The 18,460-nt window shown below is 39.8% G+C and overlaps 1 protein-coding gene across 4 annotated transcripts in view; it reads left to right on the plus strand.

Moving 5' to 3' along the window:
• The window catches only part of RASGEF1C (RasGEF domain family member 1C), a 72,578-nt gene extending 63,618 nt beyond the window's left edge, over positions 1-8,960 (plus strand). For all 4 annotated transcript variants that reach the window (XM_054079726.1, XM_054079724.1, XM_054079723.1 and 1 more), the window contains 4 exons: positions 3,139-3,234; positions 4,595-4,718; positions 6,564-6,636; positions 7,072-8,960. In XM_054079726.1, the coding sequence (XP_053935701.1) occupies positions 3,139-3,234; positions 4,595-4,718; positions 6,564-6,636; positions 7,072-7,096 (318 nt within the window). In that variant the 3' untranslated portion in view covers positions 7,097-8,960. The remainder of the gene's footprint in view (positions 1-3,138; positions 3,235-4,594; positions 4,719-6,563; positions 6,637-7,071) is intronic.
• Positions 8,961-18,460: the final 9,500 nt, after the last annotated feature.

The following is an 18,460-nucleotide window of genomic DNA, read 5'->3' on the forward strand; positions in this document are numbered from 1 at the left end:
TAGCATCCACCTGTTTTGTGTCCTAGAGTTTCTTATTAATTTTCTTATGTCTTCATTCTACTCTCTTTTTTGTTTTATGGAAGAGGGTTTGTTTTTAACATTGCAATCGCACATAGTTTTAAATGGGTAATCTGTGCAGAGCATGGCTAAGGTAAAGTAGATGCTGCAGGAACAAGCATAATATGGAATTTAGTATTCAGTCACTAGAGGAGCCAGGCCAGATGCTAATCTTGCCTCCCTGTAAATTTGATGTAAATCTGCTGAAACTAATGGAGTCTCACAGCATTTACAATGAAATGAGATCAGTGTCTGGTCGCAGGCTGACTCAGCTGGAATACACTGAGTTGTTCTGAAAAGCGCTTCTCTGTGCAAAGAAGAGATGATGGCTTTGGGTGTTTGTTACTGGCAGAGAATTTCTTTTAAATCGCACACTGTGGCGAGGACTTGTCAGTCTGCTTCTGTAGTTTAGTTCTTCTGCGACCCTCATATGTATTCAAACCAGTTGCTTTATTGTTTGACTTAATTTCCTGTGGAAGTTAGCAATCTCTGGCATATCTCTGCCCATAGCCGGTTAAGACTGAGAGGGCAAGGAGGTTATTCGACTGAAAGGAAATTATTTTACATAAGAAAAAGCCTGTATTCTGCCTCCCTTATGTAGATAACATTAGTTCAAGAAAATGCTCAAGCATATAAGTTGGTAGGCGCTCACATTGGATACCACAGTGGATATCACAGTGTCAGATACAACAAATCATGTAAATCTTGCTGTATGAATTAAGGAATTTTATTTCATCTTATAAGCAAGATTATCAGTTATTTATTTTAACAAGCTTGAGTAAAATTGAAAGAACACGTGACTGTTTTGATATAAAATGTTACGCTCTTTCTTGGCAAACTCGTAGCAAAGCTTACTCTGAAGATAATATTTATTTAGTTTGAGATCCCCATCCCCTCTACCCCTCTCTGCGACAAGTGGCCACCTCAGCAGCACAGATGGAGGCTTCAGGCCTCGGTCCTTCTGCCTGAGAAGGAAGATGCTCTGGAGGGCGTGCTTTTGCTGCAGACCAATGGACTAAGCAGTGGATTATGTCTCACAGGAAGAAAAACTGCCTGTGGACTCAGAGGAGCTAATATTGAACTGGCAGCTTCACCAGAAATGGTACTGTACTCTCCTCAGGGCGGATGTCTTGGCTGCTGAGTTTTGAGTAGCACTTGAACAGAAGCACAGCTCAGGGGCTAAATGATATCATCAGAGGGAGAGAGGGCAAACCACGTAGGCTGAATTGTCATTTTTACCTCAAGTTGATTGATCTAGTTTGGATGATATAAAAATGGATCCTGAAGCACACTTAGCTCAGTTTGACTAGTAATTGCTCCACCTCACACTGATGGGAGGTCTCAGCATTTTGGAGATCAGGCTGTGCTTTGTTTCCATTCCAATATTGTATCAGTGGGATGTATCGGGATAATGCTAATGGCTCTTGGAGTGTTAGTTCAGGCTTTTTTATGGCCATTGCACTGACACTACAGAATTTATCAATGGCTGTCCTATAAAAGAGCTGGCAGAGATGCAGATCTTTAGCAGTTTACTGCACGTGGTATGTTAGCTGAAACAGAAATTGGCTTCTGTTTTCACAGCAAGTGTCAGTAGTGGCTTGTAGGTCCCTCGCCTCAGTGTTTTCACATCTATGACCTGCTTACACTCACTGTTGCATCGTGAAGGCTGTAGACTGGAAAATAACAGCTGCCATCCTGTTCTAGATCCATTTCTTATCCCGTTATAGCTGATGTACAGCATGAGATGGAATAACAGTACGACACTGAATACTTAACTAAAGGATGGCTTTGTTGTCACGAGCTCCCTTGGCTGGTGTTTGTGTGCCATGAAGTGCACACTTAATAAGCTACAGTTCAGTTAATTTACAAATAGGCCAGTGGAAACATTTGGACACTCAGCTGTGCAATGTGCTTTACTTCATGTTCCTGGTGATTAAGTTCATACTTAACGGCTTAAAATACAGGTATTGCTGCCATGGGAAAATGCTCGCAGAGGTGGCGGCTGACCTTATAGCTCAAACACTCCAAGTAGCCTTTTTCTTGCACTGCTGGAGAGGTGGCTAGACTCAGATTTAAATATAAAATCCCAAAGCTCTAGGGTTCAGCTTTGTCACAAGCTGGTCCTTTGTGTTATTTTTCTTTTCTTTCGAGTTGTGACACAAGAGGACCGAGAGAGAGTGTGCTGCACTCTGGGTTTCTGCTGGGGATGCACTTCAGAAGTGCTGTTGCTGCTTTCTGCCATAGAACATCTGGCATCAAATTTATCCCTGCTGCAATTCCATTAATTTCAAGAGTCTTACCCACAAGTAGACTTTTCCCATAGCAAAGTATGACCTGCCTCTGATGGTTTAGAGAGAAGGCTTGGATCACTACTATATGCCACTTTGGCCCGGGTGATACCCACACCTTCTTTTGGGCGCTGCAATGATCTCCACAGCTACTGTTGGCAATTTCTTGTCAACTGACTTAATATTTTCAGTCCTGCTGTCTGCAGGTCAATTTGGAGAAGAAGGTTGTACTTACCAGGCACCAGGAGGGGAAATTACAGCCTAAAGAGGTAGCCATGTTGAAGATGAAACAGCTCCTGATTAACTTGTTTGTAGACAAGTCCTCGGTCATCAAGTGTTATTCTGTCTTTCCTTGTTCAGGGATGATAGTGATTCTGTGGTTCCCAGCAGTCTTTAAATTGCTTTCTTTGTGTGGTCAATGTCTTTGCTTATAAAGACCTAACAGAGAAAGGAAGAGTTCTGCAATTTTATATCGGTTTGCTGTCTTGATCTTATCATCAGACAGTGATGCTGTTAATAATAAACTGGGTTTCTAGCATTTTCTTAGTTTTGTTATTCTGCTCAGTGAATATTGTGTTCAGTTCATATTCGTTTCAGTGTACATTCTCCTGATGGCTGAAGGTGTCTCTATACCCTATTGCCCGCCTGTCACTGTACTGCTTTTTAAGTGCATGGCCCACTTAAAAGTTAATATTTCTTTTTTTTTTTCCTCTTCTCTCCGAATTGAGTCCTTCTTTCATGCACAGAAAATACTGAACTGGACAGGTAATAGTTATGTCATTTCTCTTCACAGATTGTGATTCCCTTCTTCAGCCTATTGATCAAAGACATTTATTTTTTGAATGAAGGATGTGCTAATCGCCTTCCAAATGGACATGTCAACTTTGAAGTAAGATCTGAAACATGTTTTTATCTATCTTATTCTGATAGTGCTACCTGAGACCGTTTGCCTGCAATGCCAATGCAGACCAGCCAAAAAACAGATGTGCCAAAATGGACAATCTCAAGAGACTGCATGAAGGTTAAAGCAATCCCAGAATGTTTTTTTAAAAGAATTAGTATGTATATTTTATCTAAAGACTACAAGCAGATCGTCCTAACTTGCTTGCTGTCAGTTGGCTGCTAGTAATTACAGCATCAGCAGTATAAATGACTACACTTATGGCTTGGAGGGGAAGATGACATTTTCAGAAAGCATGGAGAACTATTTTTCTTACATACACACTTAAATAAGTCAGTATGAAGTGCTTTATACTGTATTTTATATGCCTTTTTAGCCCTTTCTCATTTTTAATAGAGGATTGGCAAAGATATAAATCACTTACGATCATTAAAGAAAAATCAGAGTACAAGAAGAATTACATATAGAGTCACTGTGTCCATGAGGTAAAAGTCTTGCTGCTGTTGCAAGGATTTGAATGTGTTATCTCCTGCCTGTAGGTTTTACACGGAATAATTCCTGTTAAAGGCAGTAGAAGGATTTCTGTTCTCCCACAGCATGGACACTGGGTGTTACCTCTCACATATCCTGAGTAATCCCAGTCCTCTGCTGGAGCAGATGGTTTTACACCAGTACAATTTGCTGGCAGTGGCAGTGAGCAGGCACTTGGGCGCGCAGCACTGTGCTGTGTGGCGCTGTGGCTGTGTTCTTGCGTTCTGGTGAAGGGTCAGAGGCGAGATACTTCCAAGAGAACTGCCCGGTGTCAATAAGAAAATAGTTCTTGAGCTCTCAAATTCCTTGTAAATTATTTTTTCAGCATCACTTCAGTCGTGTTAAATTTTTTCTTCAGTTATTGGTGTGATGAGGTAGTGAGGAAAGCATAGAACACTGAGCCTGGCATCACTTGAAACGATACCAGAACCGTTAGAAAGCCTAAAGAGTTGTGAGGTATTAGATAATTCCACTTTATGTAATTTAGATGTAGTTCTGCTCCCTCTGGTTCCAGCAGTGTTTATATCCTCTGTTCTTATGTACATATGTGTAACCCATGCCTTAGTTCATGGATACTTTTTCATTTGAGTACAAATTGGACAGCTTGTAAGAAGAAATGTGGTGGACCCTCTTCTCTCCTTTCACCCTGTAAATGAACCATCACAATATACTCATCTAAAATATACATGGCTCTTTTTTTTCCCAGCATCCTTCTGGTTGGCATGAGGGATCCTGGATCCCATTCTTCTGCTTGGATGTAGTTGTTTTAGTGAGGTAATCTTACTCTCTCTGAGCAGAGTGGTTTTTGTGTTTACAGAAATTTCTGGAACTGGCCAAGCAAGTAGGAGAATTTATAACATGGAAGCAAGTGGAGTGTCCCTTTGAACAAGACCCTAACATCATCCACTACTTGCATACTGCTCCCATTTTTACTGAAGATGGTAAGACTCTGTACAATCTCTAATCACTGAAAATATGTCTCTTCTTCGTTACTAATTAACACCCAGATCCATGCTTTGATAATCTCTCACTTGCTGGTCCTGCTTCTTTCTTAGCTTTCGTGTCACACAGCTTGTTTATCTGCAATCTATCAACATGTTTTTGCAAACAGAACCTTCTGGATCCGGAAGCTGCTGCCTGGTTGCTTTTCTCTTGTCTGTAAATTCTCTGTGAGGCACTGTCTGAGAAGTTGCCATTGTGGCCCTGTTTTTGTAATCGTGAAAAGAAGCCACACCACCACGCTGTGGACTGCTCTGAATGTCAGCTGTCCCTTAGCCACTCGTTCTGTGATTGATGGAGCCAGAACTAATCTCTTCCACAAACCAACTCTGTCAGCTCTGCAGTGAACGCAGCCTAGGGCAACGCTAGTCCAGCTGCCCCCCTCCACTCCAGCGAAGAAATGTTATCTATAGGAAAGACTTTCTAAGAAAATCTTTTCTAGTATTTAATTTAAGATGTAGCTGTGAAAGCTGGGTTCTGCAATTATTTCTGTGATTGTCTTTTTATACTTATCTGTCCTCTTCAATTTGGCATCCAGCATGTCAGACAGTGTCGTTTCATATTGGTTTGTCTCAGTTGCCTCTTGGTACACTGTCACGCACAGGACTGTCTATAGCTTTATTCCCATAAGCAGTACTGGTGTCGTGTTTATTTTTACTTCATTCTATATGTGATTTTCTGTACTAATCCAAGTTAATCAGACCAGACAGTTCTTATTTCACAGACTGCTTCAGAACACAAAATACTGCTTCAAAACTCCTGCCTAAATCCTGAGAAGAATGACTGCAAAATAGAATAATTAACGTGATTAAAGTAATACACATCAAAAGGAGATGGGATGGAGGCATTTGTCCTCTTTTAGGACTCTAAAAAGACAGAAAGTGGGAGTCAGGAGTAAAAATACAGTTTTCAGGCTGCTGAACCAAAAAAGGGTGACCTCAACCCACTAACTGTTTACAGATTTTGCTCTCCTGCCCTCCCTTATATTCACCCTGCTTTCACGAGGTGCCCTTCGCAGAAGCCTCCTGCTCCCCAGGGGAAGTGCAGAGCAGCATCGCAAAACAGTCAAATGGGAGAATGTGTGTGAATGCAAATCACAGCCTACTTCAAGAGAATTCTGTGAAGACAGTGAGATATTAATGCATTGCCAGCTTTTGCAGAGGAGGCTTTACAGCCTAGGCATATTTTGGTACCAAAAACGCATCCTGCAGTGCAAAGGTTTGCAGGAAAAAAAAAAAAAAAGACTGTTTATTTTCCTCTAACGTGTGTTTTCTCTAGTTTCTGTAAGCATTCTTATCTTGAGGGTGTTCTGTATCCATTTAGGACACCATGTCCCCATAAGCTTTAGCAACATTGAGGAAGATAAAGGTGGGTTAAATGATGGGAATATCCTTAATTTTATAAAGTTCATTTGTTTAGCTGCCAGCTCACTCACTCTGTTTTAATGTTTATATAATTCTTCGGTAGCAGTGCTGTGGTGGAGTAAACAGGTTGAGATCTCCATGTGCAAAAGTAGAGACCATTTAACTGTTTAATATTGGAATAAGAAGGTCATGATAACATATTTTAACTCTGGGCTCCTTTACTGTTCCGTCAAAATTAACCTGACAGCTTTCCAAAGGCAGACACATGAGCTAAACGTAAGTCTTCTGCTGATTATGGGCTTCCTGGTGGGCCATGAAGTTCTAAAGTTTCTCTTGCTGTGTAGTACCATATAGGACATAAAAGAATGCAGAGAGATAGAGGGTTACTGTTGCTGTTGAGTAACACATATTTACCTTCTCCAGGTTTGTATCTGGCTTCCTATGAAAGTGAAAGTCCGGAAAACCAGACAGAAAAAGACAGATGGAAATCCTTAAGGTAACCACTCAGTTTACCTGCTCATTTCTACAGTACCTCCAAAACACTGCACTGATAGTCAAAGCTTGTAGAGTGCTGGCGTTTCAGACCTCTGATGGAGGTCTTTTCCATTTAAGACTCATCTACGGAGCTGAGGCTGCACTCATAAAGCCCTGTTGTAATCTCAAATTACCCACCATTAAAGAATATCCTCTACTCGTGCATTTATAGAGTGCTGTACTCATGCAAAAGAGGCTTGGTGTAGATGAAAAATGTCCAGGGTAAGTAGGTCTTGCTACAGTTTACATCTTTTATGAGAGATGTGTTATGGTTTGGTGTAAGTGAGAATCTAAGAGAGTGATTTAAAAAAACAAATATGGAAAAAAACACGGAAACAACTTTATATTTGCCTTTTTTTTGTTGTTGTTTCATTATTCTTTTGTTTTAAATTTACAGATCAACTATTTTAGGAAAGACATGAAGATTAAGAGATGATTGCAGTAGGTCAAGGAAAAGAAATCCGCAAACATTTTGCACTACTGATTCCAAAGATGCCTGTTTGGGATTTAGACAATTTCTTTTGTTTTGAGTTTTTTGTTGGGTTTTTTTGACTGCCTGACGTGATGGATGAACTGGATTCATCCACTGAAATCAACAGAACTGTGTGCACAATGACGCTTTTCTAACTGTGAGACACAGAGAGGAAGGACAAACAGACTATTTGTGGCTGTGCCCAAACTGCATCAGGATCACTAACTTTTGCCTCTGAAGGAAAACACAAGAAAATCAGGAGCATGGAGAACCATGGAACTGCAAAGGAGAACGGAAAAGTGTAAAAAACGGAAAGCAAAAAATACACATGAATATTTCAGAAGCAGGTGCTTCAGACAGCAGCTCTTTAAACCCTCTGAGTATTGTAAAATGGAATCTAACACAGACACAGCAGCAATCTGGTTAATTGCTGAACGAAGAAAGGACAACTTAATCTTGCCTTAGCAGTCCCCCAGCCTTGTTGAACAAAGCGCTGACTGCTACAGGTATAAGCTTCCAGCGGATGAAAACTGACATTGCTCGCTCATATCTATACGTGTATGTCACAAACAGACCACATCAGCGTGGGACAGGGACAAACCCTGTGCAGTTTTACAGAGAACAATCTGAAGTACGACTATCACTTAGTTCTTCTTCCCACCACTGTTGTTGCTTTTCTTACTGTGAATCTTGGCGGATCGGAGGAGGGTACAGAGTGTAGACAGTATTGTCTAGAGACCCCACACACCACATCTAAGGTTGAACTGAAGAAGCAAATGACCCTGAACTCAGCTTACATTTATTTAATGTATGTAGTGTATCCCTAATTTTGTTGATGCTAAGTTGCATCTTTTAGAGAGTTTAATGACAGGTAAAGAAAATAGATACTGCATTACCATTTGAAAAAAAATCTATCGGTTTTCAATTAATACAGTGCTGTTGATTTTTCAACACAATGCTAAGAAGATAGGAAGCAGGAGGTAATCACTCTGAATTTGTGAACTACACAGTATGCTTTAAAAAGACAAAGGGTTTCAGACTAGGATGAATGCACTAAAGAATTTGTCATTCATGAGCAGGTAACCATTTTTCTCTTTTATTTTTAGAATCTAAATGACATTCACCATTTCCTTACAGATAAAATGAAGTTAGGACTATGTCTTGCGTTTAAAATTGTACATTAATCAAGGTGCTCCTGTAAGACATATATTAAATGATAATGAACTACGTGGATATTAGATTCAAAACTAAGCCCTAACAGTAGAGTGATTGTTTGTATATGGAAGGACTATTCCTACCTTCCTCAGAAAAGACCTCAAAAGGCTTAAAGAAACCTGAAGGCCACATGATACTGAACTTTGCATTTATTAGTGACTTGATGCTGGCCTTTTCAGTTGTTCCAGTCTTTCTCTGTCTAAACTACAAGGGTGTAACCCTTTCTTTGAGATCAGTGATAGTGTTATTGCAATACAAAGTGATTCCAAGTGGCTGTAGTGGTTTGAGAAAAAAAACTGGCTGTGCTGGCCTGTGCGTTTTGCCAGAAAACTGGAACGGTTCCTGCCCTCTGCCAGGCCTCAGAAGTTATCCGTGCCTGAGTGAGTTGTTGAAATGTGAGGCGTTGGTGAGCTTGTGTTTGAGGGCAGCTCTGACAATTGAGCTGCAGGAGTACAGCAGCCCAAGACAAGCTCTGTGTGATGTACGAACGGTCTGTCATATCTGCAGTGCCATTCTTATGTTGGGTTTTGATCTGAAAGCCTGGGCAGTCTGGGTCGTGGTCACCTGGAATCCACTGATCGTGCAGTTGCTGAGATGAGCCCAACTTGCATGCATACAGTGCTTGAGGCAGAACTTCAATTCTCCTTTTTGTATAGCACCTGAATTCAACAAAAATGTCATGTGTTTACTCAAGCTTTGTATGGAAGAGCTAAGGGGAAGGCTGGTACATCATTCCAGCCAGGAAATGATCCCTGTTCTGGCAATACTGTTAATATGTTGTTTATTATTTGTACGTGAGCTGAAAGCTGTACACACAAAGCCATCCCTTCAAGCAGAACCATTTCCATAATGAAGCCATTAAAAGCCTGTTAAATTCCAACCAAATTCAGAGTAATAACCATAAACATATCTACAACAATGCTAATGCCCAAGTGGATTTACTGAATGGTCACTTTTTCTCAATCTCTGCATCTTTTTAACAGGCATGGACTGACTTCAGAGTGGGAATGTTTTTTTATTTATCTGAGACCCGATGTAGGTGGATGGACTCTCTCTTAAAACCTGCTTTCTAAAATACAAACCCTCTCTCCTTTTCTGTGAGCCAATAGAGACTGGTACAGCTGAGATTACAACACTCTGAAGATGAATCAAAATGTGATTTCTTGTGATAATACTTCATATTCTTGGGCACCTTCCATGAATTTAGGCAATTTTCAAAGTATGAGTTGAATTAGATCTCATAAAGTTTATCACTGTTGCAAACGAAACCACTTTGATAGCCCAAAACTTTCAAACCACAGTGCTTGAAATGGAAGCACGAAGGTCAGATTTATGTAGGTATTAAGGGCTTAGTGGGATTTTCAGAAGCACCAAATTATCTTTAAGCCTTTATGTAGTCACACATTTAAAAGATCTTTTTTTCAGAGGTGCTAAACATCCTTCTGTCTTGGTAAACACTGAGGCAGTTATCGCTTTATAGAGGTGTGTGGCATATTGATCTGTAGTGTTTGATCTCCAGAGACACTGGGTGCTCTTTACAAAATGAGTTAGAGATGAGCATACACAGCAACTTTAAATGAGAAGATGGCACTTTTAAAAACAGACTTTAGGAAACATAGCTTCTCTTCACATGATTATGTGGCTAAAATCTATCTATTTAAACAGAAAAAAATGTAAAGCCTTAAGTTACAGCTGTTGATTGCATTTGTAATTGATATGTGGCCTAAGTACAGCTTCAGAGAGGAGAATGGTTAGAGCCTTGCTTCACCCACAGGTTTTTCAAAGCACAAATGCTACTGAAAACAAAGGATGACAATTTGGGGAATAGACTTCTTCTAAAAAATGTATCAACATTACTGAAGATGAGGAAAAGCACCTCCAGTAATTCATGTTTTCTTGCTATACATGTGCAAAGAACTGCTACCATGCTGAAAAGAAAGCAATATCACTTAACACCAAGCACTAAGCCACTGTAAGGCAAGTAGTCCTTAGACTAACATCTAGACAAGCTACTAGCAGTAAAGTCATGGCTTTCTAATTCCACTTTTTTAGTGGATTCATCTCCGTGACAGCTGCTTGAACTAATGCTACACAGAAAACAAAGCAAAACCAGACCTCTAGGTCTCTAGCGCTAGTATCAAAGCCCTAAGCTACTAAGATGTGAAAATAAGACACAGAATCTTTCAGAAGCATTAACTTCGCTTCTGTGTACGCAGCAATATTTTAAAAGATCCAAATGCATGAAATCACTTCTGCATCTCCTCTCGTGTAATCCATGTGGTAGCAAAAGTCCTATTTTTTCATTTCTTGAGTGTGCCGTTCTGCAACACAGGCTAGATAAAAATCCGAGTGGAAAAACAATGAGGGAATTGTGTGCCTTCAGCTTGTGTTGAAGTCAGTAGATAAACTTGCTCAATGCCTTTCAAAAGACACTTAATCATACAATCTTGCCCTCAATTTCACATCAGCATCAGTCACATTGCCTAACTAATTGTTGATGGATGTAGTTCTGCTGGGAGTGTCTGAATTTTGAGGGCAAAAACCTTCTGAAATGAGTCTAGGGCACCGGAACCCTGTGCTCCAGAGTACACAGAGTTTAGCATATCATTATTCCCTTGGTTAGGCACTTAACACAATTCCATCATACAGCTGGCTGGAAGCTCCCCATGTGACAGAGGACGTGCAGATCTGGAAGCAAACTGTGCCCCCAGCCACTGCTGAGATGGCACTTAGTTACAAGTGCAGACACAGCCGCTAAAGCACTTCAGTAGGAAACAATTTAAGCTTAGATATTTTTCTCAGCTTGAAAATGATGATGTGGTCAGTGGTGATACGATGATCACTCACTTAAAATCAAGCCAGTCCTTTACTGATACCTTGGTTACTTTGTCATGTTTTATTGCAATAGCTTATGCACCTTTTAATAAAGCACATGAGCACTGGTTTGCACATGACTGTAAATCCAGTTGAGAACAGAGCTCAGAATACTGAATGTGTAATTGGAGTTATGAAAAAGATGTTAGTAGAAAAGATATTGTTATGCTGATCAGTGTGAAAATGTTACACAGTTAACAGTATCTGGCCTAACAATGACTGTATTCCGTAGAACAAGACTGATTCCAAGCACAGCAACGTGCCAGAGGAAGAACTCCAATTGATTTTGGTGGGCTTTGGAGCAGTCCTGCAATTTTTAAATGTAGTACAGTGTTAAGTTATTCCTAGGGATTAAATTGCATTGACAACTAGTATAGTCCTTGGCCTTTCTTTTGAGCCAGGTCCAACTCTCCTGTGAGCAGGGTGCACTTAATAGGGTGAAAATCCAGCCTTAGCAAAAGTTTTCTTCAACGTTGTTGAAGTTTCAGCAGCAAATTCAAGGACTAAATCTGATCCAATTAATTCATTCATGTCTGAGAGCAAAATTTTGTTCTCTGACTTTAAGAACTTTTTTTTTTTCAGACTGGTAGAAATTAGCCTTACTGTCTCAGGTGTCTCTTTCATTGGAAATTAAAACCCCTTTGACTGTGAACTGATTATTTCCATTGTTGTAATTGCAGAGTGGGATTAGGGAGTGATAAGGAAACAGGGGAAAGACCCTTTGTCACTGCTCAGAAGCTCAACTGAAGGCCAAGACTTTATTTTCTTTTGTTGTTTTTTTCATTTATCTGTTGAGTTAACTGTTTACATCAGTTGCTGGTGCAGGGCATTATTGAACTGTCGCTGGGGAACAGTGCCCACATCTCTGGTGTTCCTACGGCAGCACATATGCTAACGGGAGCATGCAGAGGTGTTTGGATGATGCTGTACAAAGCTGACATGCAAATTCATGTCTGATCCTGTTCTCAGGTGCCCGATGTTGGAACACATCCTTTCTGAGAGGTAAGAAGTTCTTGGAAGTTCACCTGGGGCAAAGCGTACTTCCTTATCCATCCAACAGAATTACAAGAGAATTGTTTGAACTAAAAGAGGTTTCCCTAGAGGACTTGAAACAGTGAAGAATTTGTTACTTAGTTGACAAAATTTGTTACTTAGAGATTTGAAGATCTAAGCAACACAGAAAAATAAGTACTTAAAAAAATTATGAGAAATACCTTGATGGTTGTTGACTTTCATATTTCACAGTAGGGCAGCAGGGTCGAACAAGATATCTGTGAATATCTTCCTATTAATATCAGTGGCAACTGGGCAGGCTAAGGCTGGAGAGAATACAGTGAAATACTGATGCAGAAAGCTGTGTTAATACTTTTGGTTTAGTGTTGGGTATGTTGGAAAGAAAGCAAACTGCCTTGGATTGTGTCCCTTTTCCTGCAACCACTGCTAGGCTATGAGCTGAGCAGAGGCGGCAGCAAGCAAGTTACCCTTTTTGATGGAACAAATCTGGTAGCAAATCTGTTTGGGATTCATGTATTTTACAATTCTTTCTGCATATTTTCAGTTATGCAAAAAATACTGAATGCATTGAGCTAATGCTCAAATGAGACATCACATCCTGCATCTTTACATTACACAAGATGTAGATAAGAAGCTAATAGCTCGTATGGGTGGTATTTCAGACACTCTGCACGGGTGCAAGACACGGAAACTCAGGTTATAACCTCAGCTACAGAAAAAAGCTAAGTATGAGTTACTCCTGTCCAGATCCCCTCCTTGCACTGTGGCCAGACACAGACTGTAATGCTGTAAACTCAGAGTGGCTTAGACTGCTTACTCTTCCCTTGATGCCTTTTCCTCCACAGAAAGTGGTATTTTGCTCCATACACATCTCTTGCGAAATGGCATAGGAACATTTTTCTAGTTCTCTATCATACAAGGGCTCTATAATTATACTCCAGAGCTGTCATAACAGAATAGGATCCCTTTTCCCTTCATCTCCGTGGCTCTAAAACTGCCGACCCAGACTAATACTGCACTACAGCAATGTTCCCAGGCCTTCTTGAATGCAGAAGACTTAGATGTCAGAACTCACAAGTCCCATAAAATAAATAACTTCACAAGAAACACCTTTCCAAAATGTGCACAGCCCTTTTAATGGACTTTAGAACAGAAAATTCCATAGTTTTGGATGGGTAGATCCTTCCCCAGTGAACTGTTAGTGGTCAGTACTACATGACTTCTTTCATTATTTAATTCTGCTTCTAAAATTCCAGTCTTTTTGAAACAACTGAACCTATGATGGTTTCCTGATGTTTAGCCCATGGCTGAAGAGTTGAGAAAACAGGGGCTGTAGTGCGGACAGTTGACATCATGTGTATTTCCGTAAGAGCCTAAGTTGGGTTATCGCTTACAGTCTGTCCTCCCCTTGAACTAGAAGGAATTGTTCCAATAGAATCCTCCTGATTCTTAAAGCTTGCTGATAAGATACGCACACAGAGTGATTAAATTCAAACCTTTCAAGATATGATTCTTACAAATGTACAAGACCTTCCCTTAGGAGTCTATCTGTAAAAAAAAGATTGCTAATATGCAACACAGATGGAAAATAAATTATCCTCTGGGTTTCAGAACTCTTAGCAAGTGTTCATCAGCTTATAAAGGTGAGAAATCAGACTTTGTTTTTTCACTCTTAGTGACAGTGACAGTACCCGCTGTCTTAAACCTAAACTCCAAGAACATACTATTCTAAATTTATTCACAGACCTAAAAGAACAGAGTGAAAGTGGGTAAGCAGAATTTTTCTTATTTTCAGATTGAGAAATTCAAAGGTTGAATAATGTGTCCAGGGTTGCCTGGGAAGAACGTCCTTTCAAAAAACTTAGCCCATAAAGATATCCAAATTTTATTTTTACATTTATTTGTTTATTTTTATTTTCTGTTTAAGTCCTTTTTACAATTGTGCTTAGAAATATGGGAACTAAATTATTATCTCATTTTTTTTAAATAATCAAGCTATGAAATAATTATGGATTAAAAGACTGGCATATACTGATCCTGTAAGCAATAGTAATGAGGTGCTGTGCTTTTCCTGTATCTTTTTCTTTAAATTAAGCAATTTCATGTTATGATTAGCATTTCCAGGTCAAATTTAAATCCCTCTACCATCTATAATACGCAAACCATGTAGCTTTGTTAGAAGTCCTCAGAACAAATATTGACACTTTATTAATTGCACAGGCAGGAAACAGTAAGGTTACTGGAAAGTAGCTGTTATGATTTTGTGACTGTACATAGATCTTGCAAAATGTTAATGGTAATACGCATACTGTACCCCACATAAACACCGCAAGAATAGCATGGTCATTGTTATGCTTTATAGCTGTTGTGGAAAATGTCTTAACCTGCATTCATGATTATAGTGCCCATCCTACTCCCATGCCTTTTTATACAGTTGTGGTAAGATTGTTATCAAATCCTTTTGTCAGTCATGTTCGAACTTACCTATGTATAGAATTTATATATTAAACCCCCCTAATTTATACTGTGTTTTAACAGTTTGCCTGAACTGTCTATGGTTTCTAAATTTTGTAATGTGAGTGTCAAATAAGAATAATAAAAAAAAAAGGCTGCGCTGTGTGGATTTTGTTTTTCAGTTTTATTTGGAGTAGAGATTTCAACAACTACAAATATACAGAATAGGCTGTAAAGAAACTTGGGTTGCTTTGAAATTCCAGAAATACAAAGATATACACGGCAATTCATGAATATGTGTGTAGGCACTGAAGTACCTGGGGTTCCTGTTCTTCCTCTAGTTTCCACTTTACTGCTTCTTTTTTCATCCTCACATATTTGGAACACGGCACTGCACTGTGCGCTGCAAGGAAAAGAGACAAATTCTCTTAGTTCCTGTAATACAGGATTTTCCCAAATAGGAGTCATAGACTCAAAATTTCATAATGAAAGGAAAAAGCTGGGGCTCGGCATGACTATTTTTAGTCTGTTCCTATAAAACACCATGGCACAACTGATGTTTAAATGTGTTCTTTTATTATTTGTGTTGCAGTAAACTGAAAGCTTCTACTGAGATAAGGGACCCATTTAGGTAATGATGCACAGTAAGAGACATCCTTGCTTCAAGTAGCTTAAAATTCTTTTAAGTAAAGAAGAGGCTCAAAGGTGAAACTTGTATGGGTGTGAGTGGTGGAGTTTCCTTGATGCAACATGAGGCATCTGCGCCACATTGCTTCTGCATTTCACGTTCAGCACAGTCTGGTTCTGCCTGCTGTTACCAAGTGAGGACTTCTGGTCTCTGGAAGCAGCGTCACTGACTCCAAAGCTCACAGAAATGTGCTGTGCTACCCCCTTTCTCAGCACCGTGTTCTTATTCATAGTGCCAGAGCTCTTGCCAAAAGGGACTGTTAAGACACCAGGCTGAATTTCCTGTAAACTGCCACAAACAGAGAATGAGTGAAGTTGAAGTTTCAGTCATCCCTGTGAGCCTTGTGATAAAAGGTAATGGATGAGGAAAGCTCATCCCAAGGTGATCCCACCTAGACAATCATGGCAAATACTACCAAAGTGAAAACCAGTCTGAACAGTGGAGAGGGAACACCTTGCCTGAATGTCCATCTGCCAGCCACTTAAGGTATGGTGTTTTGATTGCCCTTAATATCCAAGTACAATGTATGTACACGCTCAGTGCGGTGTAGGCCACTCCTGTTTGCCACCTGTAACAGCTCTGAGAGAACCATCGTAGTATTTGGCCACAACTCATCACCAATATGCATGTGAATGAACACAATCACCCACACTCACACAAAGTTTCTGGGTCACTGCTTTCCTAAGTAAAAAATCTAATAACTCATTAACAAGGAAAATATGTCCCTGAGCCACAACCCTATCTTGTTCTGTTTGACATGGTTGACCATTTCCATTTTTCTATTCTACTGCATGATCTCAAAAACTTTATTTTAAAATTAGACTTTTCAAAAATAAACTCTCATGGAGTAGAAATACTGTCAGCAGGTTCTCACTTTGCCTTTCTGCTGATCTACCCATCCGAGCTCCTATTATCTCTTTGAATTTACATATGCCACAACAATCTGGGACACTGGCTCCTTTCATCAGTAGTTATGGTGATTTGTGAAATGAATAATATATTTTCTCTGATACATCTTAGAAAGGCTCCTGGTGGTTTTTCCATCCTCATTCAGTTCAGTCCCTTAGAAATTGTTGGTATTATTGTTACTCTATCCCTGAGCTGCCAAGTGAAGCTGCAGCTGGTAGCACCCAATCAAGAGGGTCTATGAGATCAGTATAAAAACCAGCCCATGGAACTGCAGAGATACATAAACAACTAAAGGCAAAGCACAACTACAATTCTACCACCCTCTGACACTGACCAGAGGGAGGGAAAAACAAAACCAATGCATCTTTAATAAATAGAAAGCAAGCACAGTACTGGAAGTACTGAAAGCTGGGAATTTCTGTCTCAGCCACTGAGTCTTTCTGAGGCTCTGGGCAAGGCAAGAAACATCCTGCTTTAAATTTTGTATCTGAACAAAGATAAAAGTAAATAACATTTACATCTCCTGAACAGCTGCTGTGAGGATGGATCACCTGTTGTAATGCATTTGAAAAAGGGACCCATAGAAAATTGCATTTTCAAGCAAATGTTTTGAATGTAGCTTTTCGTACATGCACAAATGTGTCCCACCAGGATAATTACACTGAATTGTAACATATTCTGCTCTACAAAGCAGTCTAAAACGTGGTTAAATAGTGTGTTCTTCTCTCCTCAAAGTGTGCATACGTTTGTTGTTGTAGTGTCTAATTAAACAAGGAAATATCTCTATAAACAGCAGTCAATACCATACAGGTTGACAGCAGAAATAGCTATAACTGCACGCAAATGAGTTGCCTTCCCAGTTTTGTAAAGACTAAATTCCTCTAATTTGAGTCTTCACCGTTAGATTATTCCTATTTCTAGAGGGGCTGTTGCTTTGTTGGCACTGTAGAACTTGGTCACTGCCAGTGAGTAGCTCCTGACTTTTTATCCTTCTCTGAGGCGCCACTTAAATTCCAGCTGACGTCTTCCTGCTGCTGGGTCTCCACTGCCACCTCCTGAACAGGAAGGAAAATTAACTGCTTTCAATACTGCTTTGCTTTTGAATGTCTAAAAATAATCCTATAGTTCTTTCATATAGAGGTATTGTTGAAAGCACTTTGTTCAGCATGAAGAGCAATATCTGAAACTGCTTTCACTCTGTCAGGAGGCTAGTTTCTATAAAATCTCTTGTAAGGCTTTTGCTTCTGAGTGAAATTTCTTTAGCTTACTTTATGTTTGATGTGAAGGTGGTACAACCTTTATATACCACTTTCTCAGAAAGGTTCAAAATGAAAAGCTAATTATTCTTAACTTCTGATAGATTTGTTCCTCTTTCAATCATCAGATGAAAACTTTTGACTGAAATGATTGATTTTTACTAGCTCTCATTCATTGCTTTTCATAATGAACAAGTTATTTTCACCCCTTCTATTCCAGGCTGAAGATCCTTCTCACTGTCAGAAGAGAAGTGCAATACCCTAGAAGCAAAATTTTCCTGCTTCAAGGCACAGTCAGTTCTGATGGTCTCTTCAGCTTTAGCTTATGCTTTCCCACTACACGGGACTTCCCCAAATTGTCACCGAGCTCCTATACCCTGTTGAAGGGCCTGTCATTTATTTATTTCGAAAAAAAAAAAATGGAAAAAGTAAGACCTAGTAAAACCCCAGAAAAGGCAGTGAGGCAAGGAAGTCAGATAATGTGATTCTGTCCCATCCCATCTTCTCTGCCCTGCCAGGGATACCAGCCACTGGTTTGTCATCAGCCTTTCAGCAAGAAGCTTTCCATAAAATCCAGTTACCCTTATTCCTCTTGGAATAACACTTCCATGAGAAACTGTAATTATCTGTTACAGTTGGCTAGTGTCAGGTCAGCAGATATTTTCTGCGTGTTTACTGCACTTCTGCATGCACGTTCATGTGCGCATGCTTGGGGCATCTGTATATATAATTTTATCCCTCTATCCTTTTCATTCTGCTTGCGGTTTGAGAGAATTTCTCAGGCACAGGCTGTATCAGCAGATGGTGGGAAATGAACATTTTGCAGATGTTATTGCTAGCTTTGTAAATAATAAGCAATCACTTACAAACTTAATGAGAAATAGTAAACCCTTGGCACCAAAGC

This window comes from Cuculus canorus, chromosome 14, assembly GCF_017976375.1.
Source record: "Cuculus canorus isolate bCucCan1 chromosome 14, bCucCan1.pri, whole genome shotgun sequence".
NCBI classification, from domain to species: domain Eukaryota; kingdom Metazoa; phylum Chordata; class Aves; order Cuculiformes; family Cuculidae; genus Cuculus; species Cuculus canorus.